Raw genomic sequence first — 20,625 nt, forward strand, 5'->3', positions numbered from 1 at the left:
GCGGCTTCAAGGGAGAACGAAATGCAATCCCACTTCCTTTCTCAGGATGGACGAGATCCAGAAGCATGTGCGCTAATAAATTACCATAGTCCACGTCTCTGCTCATCCAATATTTGGTGCACCCTGTTTGACAAATGCAAGAGATTATTCTCTACTCCTAGAGAAGCTTTGTAGACATCACGAGCCTGGCCTATCTTACGTTCCAGATGGCCCTCTAATACTTTCTTCTATTACTTACCAAAGCTGTGATTCTTGGCCATGGGGAAACACACTAGATTTCTTCAGGGAAAGGAAGTGAGTCTCAGCCTGGCTAAAGTGGCCTCTCACCAGGATGGGAGGCCCAGTTGGCTCTTCCAAATGGGAAACAGGACATCCAGGAACAAATCATTTCTTTCTTCACTGGAGAAGCCCCTTGGGGAGTCCCTAGCTCACAGAATTGCATATACTAGTAGAGCTTAGTGTCATGAGAAAGGCCATTTCTGTGGAATGTGCCCAACCCTACAGAACTCCCTTGGCTGGTCTATTCTCAGCAGCTTTCCTTCCCATCATCCCTTTCTCCTTTGCCTTGTCTTCTTTCACAAATGACATTTGTTCTCTCCCTCAACAGTTTCAAGAATAGAACTTGGGAGAAACTTTTTGGAGCTTCATGGTTTCGGGAGCTCGAATCATCTCAAAATGGCGCCCTCCTACACTTTTCCTACACTTTTCAGCAACTTTGGGACATAGCCATAATCTTAGGAGCCTTCTATTTATGACTAATAGTAGCTACGGTCTTAGGTGGGATCCCTAGAAGCAGAACCTGAGGCAGGATCCGAGTTCACATGATTTTTTTTGAGTGAAGTGCTTATTACAAAACCTTATAAAGAATTGAGGGAAACAGGATAGGGAAGAGAAAGCTGAGCAGGAAGGTAGTCTCAGAGAAACTCTGAGCGTGAGTTGTCCTTGAAGAAAGGAAACCTGTCTTTGAGCACCCACACCTGTCAGTCTTTGGTTGTAGGCTACTGACAGGAGAGAGTTATAATCTCCAGGATAAGGCAGCTCCCATCTACCAAGAACGATTCTCTAGAGAAGGAGGGCAGCTGTGAGTTGTTAGTTGTCAAGAGCACAGTTAGGGGATAGATGTGCCAACCCAAGAAGGGGATCTGGGCAAAGAACCAACAGCAACAACTGAAGCTTTTGTTCCACACATGCCTACCATGTGGCAGGCTCTTATGTACATGAGGTCGTATTGTACTCACGAGAATTCTGTGAGGTAGGTATTATCACCACTACGCCCCCTTCCTTAATTTTGCAGATAATGCAATTCATATTCAGAAACACATACACCAAAGGAAAAGCTGGTCTGGAGGTCTTTGTAATATACTGGCTCTGTTTTCCCGAATAACCCAGCAGAATATATTGCTATGTTATCAATGTTTAACGGCATTTGAACCCCTATGCTTGGTATAATACTCCTTGATGTCTAATCCCGAAGCCTAATCATGCATGAGACTTCAGGGCATTCAATCAAAATTGGTCATGCTTGTCATCCCATATGGTCCTGTATCACCTACTTAGGTGCCCTTCGGAGTCATGAAAACCATGTTTGGTAAAGAGAAGATCTCCATGGATACCTGGAGCCCCCAAAATGCACCTATAATAGTTGGCCCAGCTCGTCAGAACAGATTATTCTCTCCCTTAAAATATTTGCTAAGTCAGCAGGACAATGGGTGTCATCTCGAGCGTCAAGGCTGATCAGTCAAGAGTGAGGCACTCTCAGTGGCTCATAGCATAGTCGGCTTATAGCATAGTTCTACCCCTGGTCTGCAGTGGTCATTCTGCTCATTGTACCTCCCCAGGAACCCGAGATGCTAAAGCAGCTACTACCTTAAACAGGTTGGTTGCCATGCCATAGGGAAAGAGAGCTCTAGGGAGGTCCTCCACACAAGCAGTCAAATGTCACCTCAGCTTACAACTCATTGATCGGACGTAGTCACGTGGTCCCCTGTGGCTTCAAGGGAGAACGAAATGGAATCCCACCTCCGTACTCAGGATGGACGAGATCCAGAAACACGTGTGCTAACAAACTGCTGTTTGACAAATGCAAAATGGACTCCGACCTCCTCCCCAAGGGGAACTCCACAAAGTCTCCTTCATTCACGGCATCAGACTCAAAGTCTCAGAGTACCACTCAGGATCTCAGAGTACCACGGGGGAGTTTCTATATATGGTTCAGACGTGGCTCCTGTTGGCCCAGAAAGTGGTGAAAACGAAATGCAATTCACTGCATCCCCTCCCCTTCCCCTCCCTCCTCACATACACATGCTCCAATGGCAGAATAAGGACCGATTCATCGCCATAATATCCGATCTGGAAAGGGGACAGATGGAAGGCTTCAGTCGTTGAGCCGTAGCATGTCAGAAATCCTGGTGGGCAGACATTAGAGGGCCCCCTACACTCTAAATAAGGAAAATTTCTTGATTATGTCCTAATCAGGCCCCCTGAAAGGGCTTCCCCAGTCCATTTTCCCCCCGTGGTATTTCATCCCACCTCCTAGGAAGCCCCTCCTTTTCCATTATGCTCTGTTGCTGCATGTGAAGAGAGCATATAGGAATAATCTCTCCTCTAGCAACATCATCTGCTTTTTGCTCATAGAAAGTTAGGCTTCAGGGCTCCTTCAAGTCTTCCTCAGTCACAGAGTTGTTCTAGTTGAGGTCTGTAGTGTCTTTGGCATCATGACTCTTAACATCTTCCCCGGCTTTCATAAGTTTGACTCTAATCAGCCTCTGATGCCAACAGCCACACCCTCAGCCCTTCTAGAAACACATCCCTTTCTCATAATTGTGGGTACCTTGAGCCAATCAGGCTTGAGGCAGAGAGCCATAGCCTTAGATTTCTTTTTCTCTGAGTCACTTTCTTTCTTTTTTTTTTTAATGAAAGAATATGCTGGATGCCATATTAGTTCCTGCAGAGGTTTTAGCAAGAGGTACGATGACCATATACTCAAATTGATTTTGCTTCTGAGACAGCGCACACAATACATCTGTACTTTATCTTTCCCTGTTTGGGGTTGAGAAGTAGTTGCCTCTTCCAGCTCTACAAGTGTTCACATTTCTAGAATCTCTCTTTCCTTCTGGCAAGTAATGAAAATACCTGATATGGTGACCGCACCATCAGTCGTGGTCTCTGAGTGGCTGTGATGACAGAGCCTGTTGGGACTCATGATGGGCATATAGCACGAGTAAGCAATAGACTTTGCCATTTGGGACCATAGAGAATTTGCGGTTGTTTTTACTGCAAACAACCACCTGCTACATTAGGGAAATTTATCTCCTACTCTGGGGTCTCAGCTTAGATGTTTCCTCTTTGTTGTAGCCTCATTTGGAAGCAAAATGAAACACATCTTACGAGCCAGTGTCTATCCAATGATGACTATGGGAACGATATATGTTTTACCTGTCCTGAAGAAAGGGGACTCAATCACCAGAGAGGCTTCTGAAGGCAGGGTGGAGGAAAAGACAGCATAGATCAACGGAGTCTCAGCCGATACACTGTAAGAGTTGTTTTTCTAAGATTGACGCTGGACAGTTTAGAATGACCAAAAAAAATATTTTTTTCTGCACCAGTTTCAAATTAGAAGTGAGATTTTTTTTCCCTAAACAGTTGTGTCATTGAAAGCTAAAATGTTGAATTGATTGATTAAAAAAATAACCCCAAACTGATGTTCTAATTTTGTTTTTGCCCCCAAGGAATGGGACTCTAGTTGTCCTCTGAAGAGATGAGTCAGGTAATTGGACTTTCCTTTGTCTGGCCGGGGTCTTGCTGTGGGGAAATGCTTATGCAGCTTAGTGGGGGTGCAATAAGCCCATTTCACAGATGAGGAAACTGAGGCCCAAATATGTTAAGTAAGATGCCCACAGGCATAATGTCTACTCAGCTATTAAAAATCAGGGAGGAAAAGACATCCCTCCTGTATTTGTCTTTTGGGCATTTGGAGGCTGGGAGGCAGATTAATTTGGCAAGGACGCTGCCCCATAGCATCTCTTCACCAGCTCTGTCCCCGGACATAGCTGCCACGTTCCCACCGCTGAGAATCTCTCTCCGCCTCTCACCCATCTGAGTGCCATTGTCTCAAGATTCAAAGTCCCGGGCAAGAGGGTCTTTTGGACCCAGCTTGTCTAGCTCCAGCTTCAGTCATGCATTTTTGCTTCTTACCTCCCCTCTGTCCACTCGCTGACCCAGGACAAAGGCATCTCCTACGGAAGATGGGTTCTGCGGGAACGCTTCGAGATCCTCACTCTGCATGCACACTGGGTTATAGCTTTCCACACCGGCTAAACCAGGAATCCCTTTACCATTTATTTCTCTCTCTCTCTTTTTAAAGTCTATTTGTTTTGAGAGGGCAGGGGAGGGGCAGGGAGAGAGGGAAAGAATCCCAGGCAGGATCTGCACTGCCAGCTCAGAGCCCTAAGCGACGCTCAATCTCAGGAACCTTGAGATCGTGGCCTGAGCTGAGAGCCAGAGTCAGACATTTAACCGACAGAGCCACCCAGTCACCCCTCTATCGTTTACTTTCTGTCTTCCAGAACCTATTGAAATCTCTTTTTCTGCTCATGTGCCTTCTTCCTCCATTCTTTCTGTATTTACAGGTCTCTAGTCTTTTTTTCATGTTTGTTTATTTTTGAGAGAGAGAGAATGCAGGCAGGGAAGGGGCAGAGAGCGAGGGGGAAAGAGGATCCGAAGCCGGCTCTGCACTGACAGCACAGAGCCTGAAGTGGGGCTCGAACTCAGGAACCGTGAGATTGTGAACGGAGCCGAAGTCGGACGCTCAGCCGACTGAGCCACCCAGGCGCCCCCATAGGTCTATACTCTTTCACTACACCTGCTACCATTTGAGCAAGTCTTAGGAAGGAAAACAAAGGAGTATATTCAATCCGTTGACTTTAACTGAAAGTCTGAGATGGAATATCCGTTCTTGAATGGAGCAACCACACTGACACCCCTTCCCAAGGGGCAGAGTCAAGCCAGCATGAAGCTGCCTTGTATACATCCCTCACTTAAATAGGCCGTTGCATAAGAAACTCTCATATGTAATACCGTTGCTCTGCTAACTGGCTCGGTCCACTCTGACATCTTGGTGACATTTTTCTAACTCTTTAGCAGCTGGCCTGGAGAATATATTCCCAGCTCAATTCTAGGTTGTGACTTGGATTGGAAGTAATGAGCCATCATGTCCTCATTCAGATACTCTGGAAAAGCCTCCAAAATGTAAGCAGTGAATCAGGTTCCTCTTCTTCCGTCGTATAAGACGTGCCTCTTCCTATGGTTCATCTGTGCCTTTATTCAGCATATATCCTTGAGCAGCTATTAGGCACCAGGCATTCTTCTAGGTGCAAAGGACACTGCAGGAGACATGACGTTTATTATGAAGGCGTCATATTCCGCTACTGATTATTTGGAAGCCCTACATAATTGTGGGTTTTGTTTGTTCGTTTAGAAAGCGAGAGCGGGGGGAAGGGGCGCAGAGGGAGAGAGGGAAACTTAAGCAGGCTCCACGCTCAGTGCAGAGTCAGACATGGGGCTGCATCCCACAACCCTGGGATCATGAGCTGAGCCAAAGTCAAGAGTCAGATGCTCAACCGACTGAGCCACCCAGGTGCCCCCCCAAAATCTTACAAAATTATATGAATGAAGTGGGGAGAGGGAGACCAGGCATTGTGGACCTGATCTACCTACGTTATCCCCAAACCATACAACCATACAAGCATATAAGCCCGTGTTCGTGTGTGCGTGTGTGTGTGTGTGAGAGAGAGAGAGAGGTTTCCTTCTGGGGTGGGCAATGAAAGATACGCCTTTCCAAGATTTTTCTCTTTACCTCCTTTTCATTCCTGTTCCTTATCTCTCCACGAATCCCATCTGAACCCCATCTATTTCTGATATCCCTACAGCACTTTCTCTCAGTACCCACCAGCCCTGCCCACAGAAATAGTCAAATCTCTGCCCCTTTTGGCTCCTTCTACCTCCCTCAGCTTTCCCAACCTTCCGTGTTGGATGTCAATTACTTTTCTCCTCTTTCAAGTTACAGTTGTTCCACAGAGAATGATGGGGTCTGTCGCCATGCCCTCTGGATTCCTCAGAAGTGAGCCCTTGTCTTTGAGAACGGGAGGGATGGGAGGAAAATCTTGGTGAGAAATTGCCAACCTGGGTGGTGGCTGGGTTTCCCCTCGATTACTTAAAATCAAACATATCTCATCATTTCCGGAATGAGTTTCTTTCAGAAACCCCTGCCCTGACCTAAATAACAAATACCATTTTCTTCCACTCATCTTGACAGTTCTAGCAGAAGGAATACCCTGGACTTAATATGCCTGAAGAGCATTCACACCCGCCTTGCCGCTGAGGTAATTTACCAGACACCTTACTTTTATTGGACAATAAAGCGTATCTTGTTCAAATCACGTTTCCCTAATTTCTGGAGGCAGAAGGAAATCAGTTTATCCATCAGGCTGATACGATTTGAAATTTAACTCATTTGTGTAACTGGTCAACAAGCTTAGAGGCTACTTTTTGGAAGAGAAAACATTTCCAGCATAAAACTTCTGGGAATAAAGAATTTTGCAAAAAACAGACGTTTGGTTGTCTGTTTACCTTTCTATAGAAATGGAGTAGACTATTGTGTATTTTTTTTTTAATTTTTTTTTAACGTTTATTTATTTTTGAGACAAAGAGAGACAGAGCATGAACAGGGGAGGAGCAGAGAGAGAGGGGGACACAGAATCCGAAACAGGCTCCAGGCTCTGAGTTGTCAGCACAGAGCCGGACGCGGGGCTCGAACTCACGGACCGTGAGACCATGACCTGAGCCGAAGTCGGACGCTCAACCGACCAAGCCACCCAGGCGCCCCTTACTTGTGTATTTTTAATGTTAAATTCCTTTTAAGGAACAATAAAAGACACCAAATAAGCCAGCGTCTTCTTTGAGTAACCCTAGATTCTTTCAGCAAATTTCTTTAGCCAAAGGAATAATTCCAAATCAAATCGAGAGCCAAAAGCTGGCATAGGATTGAACTTTTCCCCAAACACCAGACAACTTAATATGTGCTGCGTTTAGAACCAACAAATAGGCATAAACCGTTTTAAAGCCCCGGATGATTTTGAAAGTCAGTGAATGGCTCATCGGTGCTAATGCCAGCCAGCCTTCTCTAGGAGCTGTAACGAAACTTGTTTCCGGTACAAGGATGGGTATGTTGGAGCGGAAGCAGCGTGATGGAGGGGTTAAGAGACCAGTGTGACAGATCTACGCTGTTCACGTTGACATCCTGTCTCTGCCACTTACTGAGGGACTATGCTCCCTGTGCCTTAGTTTTCCCATCTGTAAAATAAAAGTAATAAAGTGCTTTGTCCCATAGGGTTCTCCTGAATCTTATTTCACTTTTCCTATTGCAGCACATGCTTCTGGAGTGCTCGGTGCCAGGCACTGCTCTAAAACCTAAGCTGTTAATTCTGTTGGTTTTGGTAAGTCTACGGGCTGTGGACTATGGTCTATTTAAGCACAGGGAGGTTAAATAACTTAATTGGGTTACGATGCACAGCATGTTTTAAATGGTGTCTGGGAGACAGCAAACAGTGTCAGCCATCACAGATAGAGACCCTCCGCACGCCCGCCATGGCGTTTTCCCAGACACTGTGTGTGTCTCTCGGACAAGGGTGTATGTTTCGGTACACAGCACGCTGTCCAGCGTGCAGGAGGTATTCGGGATCATGATTAAATGGCAACCAAGTACTGGTTCCTTCTCTTTATGATCTTTGAATCCTTTTCAAAACACAAGACATGGACTAAAAGGAGTTTGGGGACCATCAGTTGTACCCTGATCCTTTGTCACACCATACAGGCAACCCACTTTCCCTCCCACTCTGCCTTAAGTCAACCTTTAGTGCGAGGACACCCACCTTCACCCTCTTCTTTCTGGTTTTATTCTGAGGAGTCAAGGACGGAAGTCAGGGGCAGGACCCAATTTCCACATGGAATGTTCTGGCAAGTCCACAAGGGGGCGCATTATCAACAGGCCAGAGAAGGCCAGCAAGATGGTTAACAGGGAAAATAATTTCCGAAAGGACGTGAACCTAGATGGGAAGATTCCCATTGATCCCATCTTTGGCTCACCAAACGAACACATAGGACTTTTCTTGATTAGCTTTTACACAAAGCTCTACATTCTGCCGAAGGAGAAAGTGATCTACAACAGAGGGTCAGGGAGTCTGTGCCCGTTGAAAGATGTCCCAGCCTGGTGCCGCCCTAAGACAGAGCCCAGCGTTTCCGGTGGCTCTGTAGCCCAGGCCAGACCTTGTGGTTCTGAAGGTGCCGTGTCCCAGCACCCAGTGAAACTGGCTTCAGAGGGTGAAAGAGAAGGGAGGCCAATTGTGGCCAATCCTACCTGCCCCGCAAACCTCACCGGGAATGAGAGGAGAGGTGCTCTCCTTATTGAGATTCGTTTGGGATGACTTCATACCTATCAGGATCCCTCTATTTGCTGTATGCAGAAAGGCCTAAGAACTTTCTTCCACTACATTTGCTTGCTCTTCCTTGTAATTTTTTATCTTTAATTCTATTTGTATCCTTCTGATAGCTTTTTCCTGATACTTCTTTCTTCATTTCTTTCTTTTTTTTAATTTTTTTTCAACGTTTTTTATTTATTTTTGGGACAGAGAGAGAGCATGAACGGGGGAGGGGCAGAGAGAGAGGGAGACACAGAATCGGAAACAGGCTCCAGGCTCCGAGCCATCAGCCCAGAGCCTGACGCGGGGCTCGAACTCACGGACCGCGAGATCGTGACCTGGCTGAAGTCGGACGCTTAACCGACTGCGCCACCCAGGCGCCCCTCTTTCTTCATTTCTTAATGAGATTTAAAGAATCTTTGCAGGAGGAGAAAATAAAGAGCACAAGCTCTTTTTGAACTCTACTAACCTCGCCTGAAGTGTGTGATTGCCAGTAAGTCTTTAGTGATGAAAACCTGCCTCTCCACTTCTCCATGGAAGGGTTCCCAAGGCGTGGGCCTGGGCTCTCTGGAGCCAGGCCCCTAGAATTCCAACCCCATCTCCTCTCTCTCCTCATCTAGAAGCCACTCAGAAGCCCCGCCCCGTCAGGGTCTTTGTGTGGTGAGATGTTGGCAATAATAAACCTGCGTGTTCCCCAGGCAACAGGAGGGGGACCTTCTTTTCTTTCCAATAGCTGTTTGGGAATCTCAGAGTGGGAGGGTTTTTAGGACCCCAATCCTTGGAAGGGTGAGAAGGGCTCAGAAATTCTCAGAATACCCTGACTGCCCCCACGCCATGGTTTGCATTCTTTCTAGGTCCCTCCTCTGTATTCACGCAAGGAAAAGGTGGCAAGAAGGAGGGAGAAAACCTGTGTATACCTGTATCCACGCATTTTTACGCACATCGTCTCATTTAATCGCTCGTCAGTCTTTCTGGTAGTAATTATAATTCCCATTTTACAGGTAAGGAAACTGAGGCACAGAGCCATTCAAAAACTTATGCAAGGTCCTATAGGGAGTAAGTGGCAGGGTTAAATTTGTACTCAGGATTTTATTTTAGAGACCACCATTTTCTAGCTAAACTTTAGCTGCCTTTCCTGAGGTTCTTGCCATTCTTCTGTAAGGAGTGAGGAAAGAGGAAGTGGTTTGGACTGGATTTCTGGAAAACAGTAGTCATCACATGATGAGGCAAGCAGTCTGGAAGCCTGAGGGGGTGGATTGAGGAGGCGAGTTATGGGGAGCCCTGATGGGCATACTACCGGTGTTGAAGACCAGATGTCAACACAGGCAAGGAACGGGGCTGGAGGCCAGGGTGCTGGTTATGGAGAAAAAAGCAGCCAGACTTCCTACTCCCCTGACCCCTTGCCCAGGCAGCACGGCAAAAATCATATCTACAGGTGGCCTGCTTCTTCTCCTTCCAGTAAACATGGCAGCATCTCTGAGGTTGTTTACAGTTTCCTGAATTTATTATATCACCAATATGGCCTGAGTAGTGAATGTATCCGCACTTACTCATTCCCCAGCCCTTCCTGTGGTTTCTGGAAGCCTCGGTCAGTCCCACCAGGCACAGAGAACGAGGGCATGCTGACCTGGTTTACAGTATGTGGAGACAACCTCTTAACACTGATGCTCGATTTACCAAATGTTAGGTCAGAGGTTCTGGACAGAGCTGAGCTCCATTCCAGGCTTTATGACTTTCTACTTGTATATCTTAGGGACAGTAATGAACGTCTCTGTATCCCCAGGTGCCTCATCTATTAAAAATAGGATAATTCTCCTTTATGGGTTATAGGAAAGACCCAAAGGTGTCTGTAGGTATCTGTAAGTGTTCAGTAGAGGGTAACTTTTGAGGCCATTATTGATCTGGGCCTTCTGCAGTGCACTGGAGATACAGAACCCAAATCCTGCCCTCACGCTCACTGTCTTGTGGAAAAGACAGGCCCATGGACCAATTAAGTGGCAGAGGAAGACCTGCTTCGATGACATGTGGACAAGGTAAACAGATGGCAGTGCGAGGGGGAGTGGACTCAGCCTGGGTAGGGGTGTGGTGAGGCAACTTTCTGGAAATCTTGATCAAGGTCGTGGGTGGAGCCACAACTTTGGTCAATCCACAGCCACAGCTCGAATGGCCAAGGTTTCATCCAGGGGTGCCAGCTAATCTGCTTCCTGGATCCCTTGCTCTTTAGTCTTGCCCTGAAAGCAAAAAAATATCTTTCTGTTAAAATCAAAGAGCCTTGGATTCCGATATATTCTGGTTCCAGGCACCTTAAGTTAATAGCTTAAAAGCTGATTAGCATTCTGGAAACTGGAGGGGATGGTGAAGAGAGAAGTAACTACTGCATGCATGAGGGATATGAATTTATATTCACTTAAGAATTAATATTTTCGAGGACCTGATATCTAACAGACGTTGCCATGTAATATTATTACCTCATTTAATCCTTATTGTGGCCCTATGAAGGTTTTGTTGTCCTTCTTTCACAGATAAGCAAATCAAAACTCGAATTATTTAATGTGTATTTATTTTTGAGAGAGAGAAAGAGAGAGCGAGCACAAGCAGAGGAGGGGCAGAGAGAGAGGGAGAGAGAGAGAATCCCAAGCAGGTTCCACACTGTCATCGCAGAGCCTGACTCGGGGCTTGAACTCACGAACCACTAGATCACGGTGTGAGCCAACATCAAGAGGCAGATGCTTAACTGACTGAGCCACCCAGGTGCCCCTAAGACTCAAATTATTTAAGAGGCGTGAACAGGGTTGCACAGTTAAGTGGTAGAGTCAGTCTTAAAATCCAGGTTCTTCTGTTTCCAAAGCTCACGCTCTTTCTGCTGTAGCAGGCAATCTCTGGAACGTGTATCTCCCCAGGATCCTGCTCCTTCTTCTTCCAATAGCCATGGCATTTATGAAGTTGTTTATGGGTTTCTAAATTAATGCTGTTGCCAACATCGCCAAAATGGTGTGTGTACTTAAGCATAAACAACATAAGAGGTGCCCTCAAGCACAAGAATCTTTCAACCTATCAGAGATTGATTACACGAATGACCCCGATCATTGGCCTGCTGGTAACCACCCTTTTTGCCGTGTGACTTTGCAATGCCTCCCCGTAAGGGAGAAGATCTATTTCCCATCCTTTAAGTGTGGGCGGCTCTTGTGATCTGTTTGGGCAATAGTATATGGCGGAATGATGGCCAGTTCTGGGTCTAGGCCTCAAGAAGACTTGCGGGCAGCTACCATCACTTGGATCCCCGCTGAGCCTGGATGAGGCAACTGGGGCCATGTGAGGAAGAGACTCGCCCCATCTTCCCAGCCATCCCAGATGAAGCCATCAAAGATGCCAGCTGACCTGTTTGTTAACGCCAGGCACGTGTGTGAGTACAATCGTGCTCACCTGAGCTCTTCCCGGGTCAGCAAGAAGCACCCAGTCAAGGAACAGACTCATGAGAAACGACGAATGTTTGCTATTTTAAGTTACTGCATTTTGGAGTGGTTTTTAACGCCCCAGTCGCTAACCGCTATAACCAAAAATGTGATTTTCTTCTTAATTACATACAGGTCCATGAAGCCTCTGTTGTTTTATTCATTGTCAGTACTTTGCTTTGAACGGACTGTTCCCTTCCATTGGGATCTCCCTTTTTCATCATTTTGGGAAAAAATTCCCTTTGCTTTGCTTTCTGAATCTCATGCCTTCCTCTTTCTTGGTAAGTCCCTTGTTTTGATGGAGTACATCCTGTGGGAGTTGCCTGAAAATGGGTGAACTGGTTTGGAGACAATGCATATTTGAAACGCCTTCATTCTACCCTTTCACTTAATTTGTGGTTTATCTAAATTACAGTTCTAGCTGGGGAATATTTCTCTCAGAATTTTGAGGGCACTGTTTCCAGTCTTCTATGGGGCTGTTGAGAAGCCTGATTCTATTCTTCTTAATCCTCTGTATGCTCAGTTTCCCCTCTCTAGAAGCTTGTAGAATAATCTCTTTGTCCCAACTGTGATGAATTTTTAAGATGATGTGCTTTAGTGTGGGTCTGTTTTCATCCATTGTACCAAGCACTTACTTGGTCCTTTGAATCTGGATATTCATGTTTTTCAACTCTGGGAAACCTTGATTTATTCTTGAATGAATTTCTCCTCTTTGGGGTGCCTGGGTGGCTCAGTCGGTGCATCCGACTCTTGGTTTTGGCTCAGAGTTTGTGGGTTCAAGCCCTGCATCAGGCTCTGTGCTGCCGGTGCAGAGCCTGCTTGGGATTCTCTTGCTCCCTCTCTCTCTGCCCCTCCCTCGCTTGTGCTCGCTCTCTCTCTCTCAAAATAAATAAATAAAACTTTTAAAAAACCCAATTCTTCCTCTTCATTTTCTGTTTTCTCTTTCTGCAACTCCTATTATTTGCATATTAGATTTCCTAGAATGGTTCTCTATTTTTATCTTTTCTCCTGTTTCCTTTGCTTTGCCTTTCTCTGTTTTCTGGGATATTTTTTTCAACGTTATTTTCCAAACCATCTCTTGAGGTTAGTTCTTAATTTGTACTTTTGAGTTTAAAGAGCTCCTTTTTTGTAGGCATTCCCTCAGTGTTTCTTTTTACCCTAGCATTGTGTTCTCGAGACACTCTCTACTCTTACCTTAAGGAGGTTATTAATGACGTTTCTTAAAGTTTTCTTCTCTGTGAATTATCTCTACTTCTGATGTGTAAGAAGCCATAGGAAGCTAAAAGCCCTATGTGCCTGGCGTGGCTTCAGATGTGCTCTTCAGTGTAGCTTGCTTTGCTGAGCCATTTCCTTGTGGGAACGCTCATGTTGGCGTCTGTAGAGTTTTCTCTCAGGCTTATCGGATTCCCCAGGAAGACTGAACTTCTGTCTGATGGATACATGATTGTCTGCTGGTCTGGAAGCCAAGCTGGGAGAGAAGGCTGGGGGGGTCTCAACATTCTTTCTATGTGTTTTCGCATCTCAATGTGGTATTCTAATGTCAACCGGATATGCCTTGTTGCCCCTCAGAGACTTTGCTCTCTTCAGAGAATAGCCTTCCGGTCATCGGTTGGGATTGGGAAAAAATCGTCACTCAGGCCCTTCGAGTGAAGAGGGAGATCTGGGGTCCTAACTGCATTCTTGAATAGACTTTAAACCCATCCTCCTAATTTTAGCCCCATCTTCTCTAGCACATTCCAGAGGTAGCTAATGCTGCCAATTTCTGAGACTTTGTCCGGGGAGAGGAGTTCTGCTTCACAAATCTCGTCTCTTAACTTCCCCACTGCTGGCTTAGGATTCGCCTTCTCCAAATTTGCGCAGTTACTAACGAGCTATCACTTTCCAGCTTCAAATTGTTTTTCCCTATGGTCTCTTCTTCCATTCTCTTTGATCCCACTGGCTTACTTTGGGATATCTCTTCATTGTCTTTTCAGAGGCCTGCGTGAGAGAATGGAGGTATGTTCACTAGTCTATCTGGAAATCCAGGAGTAGATCTCAGCTTTTTAAAGAACACTTCACGATATCTTTACTGTGAGCTATGCGAACCACACACTTACTATAGAAAATTAAACTTTCTCCAAAAGAAGCCCCTCACCTGCTAGAAGTCCACGTGACCGATTTTTATTTTTAGAAACCATCAAATGAGTGTACAGCTTCAGGCACTTCACAACTTTCAACCTCGTGGTTCTCAATTACCCAGACCGCCAGATAATCATACCTTTGCCCCTCCCAGATGTCCATTCCCTTTAAATCAGAGACTCCTGAGTCCATTTCCTTTAGCCTTTTAATAGTAGCCTTTTAGTATTTTCCAATAAGTGCTTTCAACTGGACAATATACATATCATGCTTTCCTCGTTACCACTTGTCCATCAATAAATATACAAAAATCAGAGGAAGGATGTGCTGTGAAAAATCAAAGTAACAATGGTCACCGTACATGCATGAACAATGAGCTAGCCTTTAAAAATGCAACACAAATGGCTTATAAAAGGGCATACCCATTACATGAAGTCGCATGGACCACGTCATTCTTATTCTTAAGTATACTCGACATTTCTAGAAAAGTCAGAGACTCCTTTATCCCACTCCTCTGCGGTACCAGCATTGACTAAACAAACATTGGCTATGGAATCAATTCGTGGCATCATGGTCTCAATGTAAAACTTTGAGAGAGTCTGCTGGAGGAATCCATTCTGCCAGGCTAGGATGTGCAAAATGTGGATATGAAGGTGTCTTTTGCCCCATTTTATTTTTCACCCAGTGTTAAGAGCAGCTCCCAGGAGACACAATAGATTTACAATTATAGGCAAAATTGCATCTTAAGCCCTCAGCTTAATGGGAGAGATTATCTCTTATTCCACGAACTTCAGGCAATATTGCAGGGGTACTGCCGCCAAGGGACGCAAGCTCTAGACCTATCTATCCAGTTCCTATCTTGAAAACACAGAAGTATATCCAATAAGAAATACAACAATAATAAAAGGAAAAGTCATATTTGATTCTAACATGAAATAGAAAACAATTACTTATCTTAGCCTATTTGTTGGCAATGTCTGGAAAAGGAAAATCATCCTTAGCTGTGAGCCTTTTCACACTATCCATGGCCCCAAAGAGAATCTGGGGACAGGCAAGAGCCTGCTATAGCTCTCCTGAACCGGATCCGGAGTGGCTAAAGAGCTGGCGTGAACCTGTCAGAGAAGCCTCTGCTCTTGGAAAGCAGGGAGCACTTGGACACTAGTGGCTGTGACAACAGAGTGGCTGTATGTCTATTTCCTTCCTTCCAACTTGAAAATAAAAAGAAAACCAGACAGCTGGATATGGAACTGACCAATTATGTTCACATAGAAGAAGGGACTTTTCAAAGATCATGATTGGGAAGAGGTTATGGGGGTGGATAAGGGAGAACAGAAATTGGAAATGTGCACAAAGTGGGCATCTCTTTTAAAATTAGATACTTCATAATCACGCCATGTAGAAGTCCAGCCCTGACTTATTTTCTGAGCTATTTTCTTCTCCTTCCTCTCCCTCTCCCTCTTCCTCCTCCTTCCTCCTCCTCTTCTTCCTCTTCTTTTCTTCTTCTTCCTCTTCTTCTTTTCTCTCTCTCTCTCCCTTTCTGTCTTAGAAACATTGCCAGTTAAACATCAGTTTAGGCAACAGATGACTTTCTACGGAAGCATAAGGTAAGAGGTCCCATTTTATAGGAGTTCTTTATAGATTCAATTGCTTCTATTACAATTGCTTCTATTACAAGTCACCTTTGGAAGTTCCAGGACCAATGGGACCTTCTCAACTTATGAATATAGACCACCAAGCAAGGGATAAAGCCATTATTCTCTTATTTGGTCAGACACCTGCCTATCTAGTGCTAAGATTCCAATGGTAGGAAGACCTGTAACCTTCTGAGCAACTTCCCAGGCACTTGACTTACCCTGAGTAGCAACTGCATCAGGGGAAGACAACTGGCTTGTTAGAGTATAAACAAATACAGCCATAAAAATACTCAAACAGGATCTACACAGCTCTCTCCCCTCTTCCCCAACCTGTGCCAATCAGTTGGCTACCCTCTGTTGGACTCTCTTTCATATCCATTGACTTCTCTTTTAACTACAAGAGATCAAAAGGTACTTCCATATTGGTTTTGGACAGCACTTGGGTGTCTATGAAATGGGGTGCCACGAATGGTAGGTCATGCACCATAAGGTCACTTTTCACAGCCTTTTCAGGGCAGAAAAACAATGGCCATTGGCACATAAAGGCAGCTGAAGCTTCTCCTTTCCTAATTCTAATGCTAGGACAGGAGAAAGTCTTTGAAGCCTCAGAAATAAAATAGTGCTCTCTTCCTTGATGTTCGTTGAGATTGGGTTGAGTGAACCTGAATGGGGGCTTAGTGGCTCTGAGATGAAGACTTTCAAGGAGGACCTTCTTGCATCTTCCTGATGAGTTTTTGGGAACCAGATCTTGCTGGTTAAAAAAACCGAAGGATCACAGCACAAAGGGTTATGGTGGAAGAAGTACAGATGTTTATTATGAACAGCTTAAACCCTTTATGCCTCTGAAAAAGTAACCAAAAAAAAAAAAAAAAAAAAGAATCATACTGATCAAAGGACCTCCAGGGTTTAATATTTCAAAAACAGATAAATAGGTTCCTACAGATAAATAGCTTCACCTTTTGGGTATTTCCCCAGAAGCATCTGAAAAATTTCCAGGTCTGTAGAAGGGGATGTGTAACCAGTACATTCTGACCCCCTACCCCGCTGGAAAGAAATTCCCAGGGAATGGGCTGCAGGAGAGGGGATAAGGGCCCATCCAAATTTCCTCCCAGGGACAAATCCCTCTTAGTCCTGTGGGATGTCCTTGGCAGGTGGCTGTTGCCTAGGTGGGGGAGTGGAGGGAAGGCTGGGGATCAGAAAGATGTATTGGTGGCTTTTGTTAGAAGCCATGCATAGCATATCCTAGGGGATGGAGGCTTCTAGGTGGGAACTGGAACAGTTAAATTTTTGTGGCTTATTAATTCGGCCCTCATTTCAGAAAGCAATGCTGTTTTTATAAATTGGACCTGACTTAAAAAAAAACAAACACAAAAACAAAAAGGAGTAGAAAATTTTATACTAAAAAAAAATATCCCCCAATGAAACAATCAGTAGCACATTGCATCTGTGAAGTGTCCCAGCTCCTCGAATTGGTTGTGTCTCCAATTGCCATTTCTTTCCCAGGTTACCACGGTGTAGGTGCTACACCCCAATCTTCATGTCCACATTCTGCAGGTTCCGCGTCTCATCGGCTGTCATATACTGATCGGAGGTCACTGAGGACTCCTTGTTCACCAAGTGCACCATCTCCTGAGACTTGCTGGCCTCTCCGTTGAGTCCACTTGCCTTTCTCTCCTCCACCGCTCCATTACCGTTGTTGATTACCAGCTTTTTCTTCTGCCCACACCTAGTAATTTAAAAAAATCATGTGAGAAGGTGCTATGACACACACCACCATTGTTATTGTCACCACTATCACCATCACGACAATTTTCGACGGTCACAGTAGGTTTCGTCTTACTGACTCTTCACCGTCCGTCCCGTGCCTCTCAAAGCGAGTCCCCAAACCAGCAGCAAAAGCGTCCCCTGGGAGCTTGTTAGAAATGCAAATGCTCATCCCGACCCCCGATGCACTGAATCAGAGAACTCCAGGAGTGGGTTTAACGTCTGTGGTTTAATAAGCCCGCCAGGGGTCTGATGCACCCCTGAGTTTGAGAATCCACGGTCACAGCATTGTTCCCCTTTTGCACTGTTCCCCTATTGCAAGTGAAGAGCTCCTTAGGCTCAGAAAACGCACTAACTTGCCCCAGTTATTCTGCCATAGAAGAATCGCGATTCCGGCCCTTCTGTGTCTGACTCCTGAGTTCTAATTCTCCTTCCCCCTCCTACGCGATGGCAACATTTGCCTTTTTTTAGGCACTTTAGCAACTTCTGCAGACTTCGATGCACACAAACATGATGACTACACATCATTCTGATTTGGGTATTCAACCAAGTCCATTACTTCCTCTCCCCGGGCGACACGGCTTACCAGGGTTCTTACTGCACGGACTGAGAAAAATGCAACATTTTCCTACAAGGGTAAGGCCGTATTGATTTTCACTGGTTAACACTGGGTAACTTCCCATAACCCTGGACACAGGTTTAACTATATAAGGCAAGCTGTTCACCGTTGCTGCCAGGGTTCTCAGTAACATTACTTAAGATTCGAATGCAAGGAGGTCTTCTATGGAAGAGCATGACCTTGATCGTGTCCCCGGGTCGTGGTGTTGTAGCATTGCCTCCCCCACCCAGCCTGATGCAATACTTCCTCTTTCCTGTAACAGGATCCCTGCCGCACATCTAGAAGTCAGATTGCTTGACGGAAGCCAAGTTGCAGAGGCTCACAACTACAAGTGGGGCCGGCAAGAGGCGAAATGGGCTAGCATTTATTGGACACCTCCTGAATGCCAGGCGGTTTACATGTAATTTCATGAAATCCTCACCACAATCCCGCAATGCAGCTGTTATTCTAGTCACACAGCAGTGGAAACTGAGGTCCAGGGACGTTTAACAACTAGCCTGAGGTCACATAGCTAGTCAGACAGACAGAGTCAATATTCAAATCTATGCCTTTATGACCAGAAGCCTGGGCTCTGCCCAGCTCTATTCATGCTGCCAACCATCTGGAGATTTGGAAACAGTATGAAGTCGGAATTGTTCTCTTTGCCGCTGGATGTTTGGAGTTGTAGAGACAAAGCGTCTATTATTCATGAGCATGGGCCATTCCCTCTAGAACTGCCAAGGCCATAAACTTTAATCTCTTATTTGGGGAAATAGAAATTATACCTCCTCAACAGGAGGTAGATCCTGTCTCCTCTGGCATGATGCGTGCTTGATGAGGGGCGGAGGGAGGGTTGCTTGGACTTTGGAGCAAATCTGTGGGGCTGCGCCTTGTGCGGTCCACATAGACAAGGGTAGGGACTTGATTTTGAGACCTTATTGCTGTGTGACCTGGGACAGCTCATTTAACCTCTCTGAGCCTCAGTTTTCTTAACAGTAACATCAGGCTATTAAGAGTACCAATCTCATAGGATTGTGGAAAGCCCTTGAAACAAAGCCCAGCACTGATACATGAGTCCATTATTGCTATTATTTGTTGCCCTTACTAAAGGGGTGACAAAGCCAAGGCCTTGGATAAGCACTTAGGACAGAATCTGGAACACAGGAAATTTTCGAGAAGCACTGGCTGTCGCTGTTCATATAACCAGAGCCATAAGAATTTGGGTCTTGCTTGTTTCTTCTGGCTGTCTCCACCTGGTCACTGTATTTACTGTAAAGATGGCCCAGAAGGCTGAAGGTGGAACTCTGCTTGCATTATTTTAAATTCTCAAATGGTACCTCAGGTGTTCTTTGGAGGGAAGGTGTCTCATTAAACCAAATCCCATTTGCTGACCTAATGGGTGATTTCGAAGTTGAATGAAATATTGTAGGAAAGTGATTAATAACTGTAAAAAACGGTGCACAGGCAGGAGTTTGGGATTCATATTATTTAGTCTAAACAAAGCTGATTTTATTTATTTATTTTATATGTTTGTGTGTGTGTGTGTGTGTGTGTGTGTGCGTATGAGAGAGAGAGAGAGAGAGAGAGGGCGAGAACAAACTGGGGAGGGGCAGAGCAGGGGCGGGGCAGGGGACATAGACTCCAAAGCAGGCTTTATACTGGCAGCACAGAGCCTGACGTGGGACTCAAACTCATAAACTGTGAGATCATGACTTGAGCTGAAGTCGGATGCTCAACCGACTGAGCCACCCAGGCGCCACTAAACAAAGCTGATTTTAAAAGTGGGTAACACTGGACCTGTAGGGCGCAGAAATATTGTGCTTGGGTCTGTCCTGCCCCCCCTTTCCCTTTGGATTTATGTGTCTCTGTTATCTGGGCTCTTCCAGGAGGACAGGATGCTTCTCATAAATAACTAGTCCAATATCCGGGGCTCTAGGCATCAATAAGTCCTTTTTTTTAAACTTACTACATCACCAGTTTATCACAAGAGGATAGAACTCAGAAGTGGCCAATGAAAGAGGTGCACAGGGCGAGGTATGGGGAAAGGGCGGGAGAGTCTATGCCTCTCTGAGAGCACCACGCTCTCAAAATCTTCACGGTTCACCAACTCAGAAGCATTAATAAGTACTTTAAAAACACAAGCTCTAAGTTTTTCATTCTTCTTCGTTATTTCAGAAAGAACACTAGAGCTGAGGAGACTTCAGAGGTCACCCAGCCCAACCTCTTCATTATGTAAAACCAGAGACGGAGTCCAAGAAGTCAAGGGTACTGTCCGAGGCTACACGACTAGTTACGGCAGGAAACAGAGTATCTGCAACTTAGATTTTTCTGACTCCAAAGGTCAGAGATCTCTATAGAATCGCATCCCTCTTCATCTTCTTTCTCCTTAAATCTCAGGCATCGATCCGCTGAGCAAACAGTGACCACGAGATACGGAAGGAGCCATACTGGGGCCTTACCAGGAGAGGGTGGACATACTGGGGCCTTACCAGGAGAGGGTGGGGTGGGAAACCAGGTAGCACACATTTAGGGCATGGAGGAATGTATCCTGAAAGATTACAGGGGAGTAGCTTCACACCTGCTCTTAG

At 45.4% G+C, this 20,625-nt stretch overlaps 1 protein-coding gene across 15 annotated transcripts in view; it reads right to left on the bottom strand.

The window, feature by feature from the left end:
* Positions 1-14,231: 14,231 nt before the first annotated feature.
* CD44 (CD44 molecule (IN blood group)) overlaps positions 14,232-20,625 on the bottom strand; it is a 90,802-nt gene continuing 84,408 nt past the window's right edge. For all 15 annotated transcript variants that reach the window (XM_060606335.3, XM_060606336.3, XM_060606338.3 and 12 more), the window contains one exon: positions 14,232-17,401. In XM_060606335.3, coding sequence (XP_060462318.2) covers positions 17,197-17,401 — 205 coding nt within the window. In that variant the 3' untranslated portion in view covers positions 14,232-17,196. The remainder of the gene's footprint in view (positions 17,402-20,625) is intronic.

The sequence above is a fragment of the Panthera onca genome, chromosome D1, assembly GCF_046562875.1.
Source record: "Panthera onca isolate mPanOnc1 chromosome D1, mPanOnc1 haplotype 2, whole genome shotgun sequence".
Classification (NCBI taxonomy): Eukaryota; Metazoa; Chordata; class Mammalia; order Carnivora; family Felidae; genus Panthera; species Panthera onca.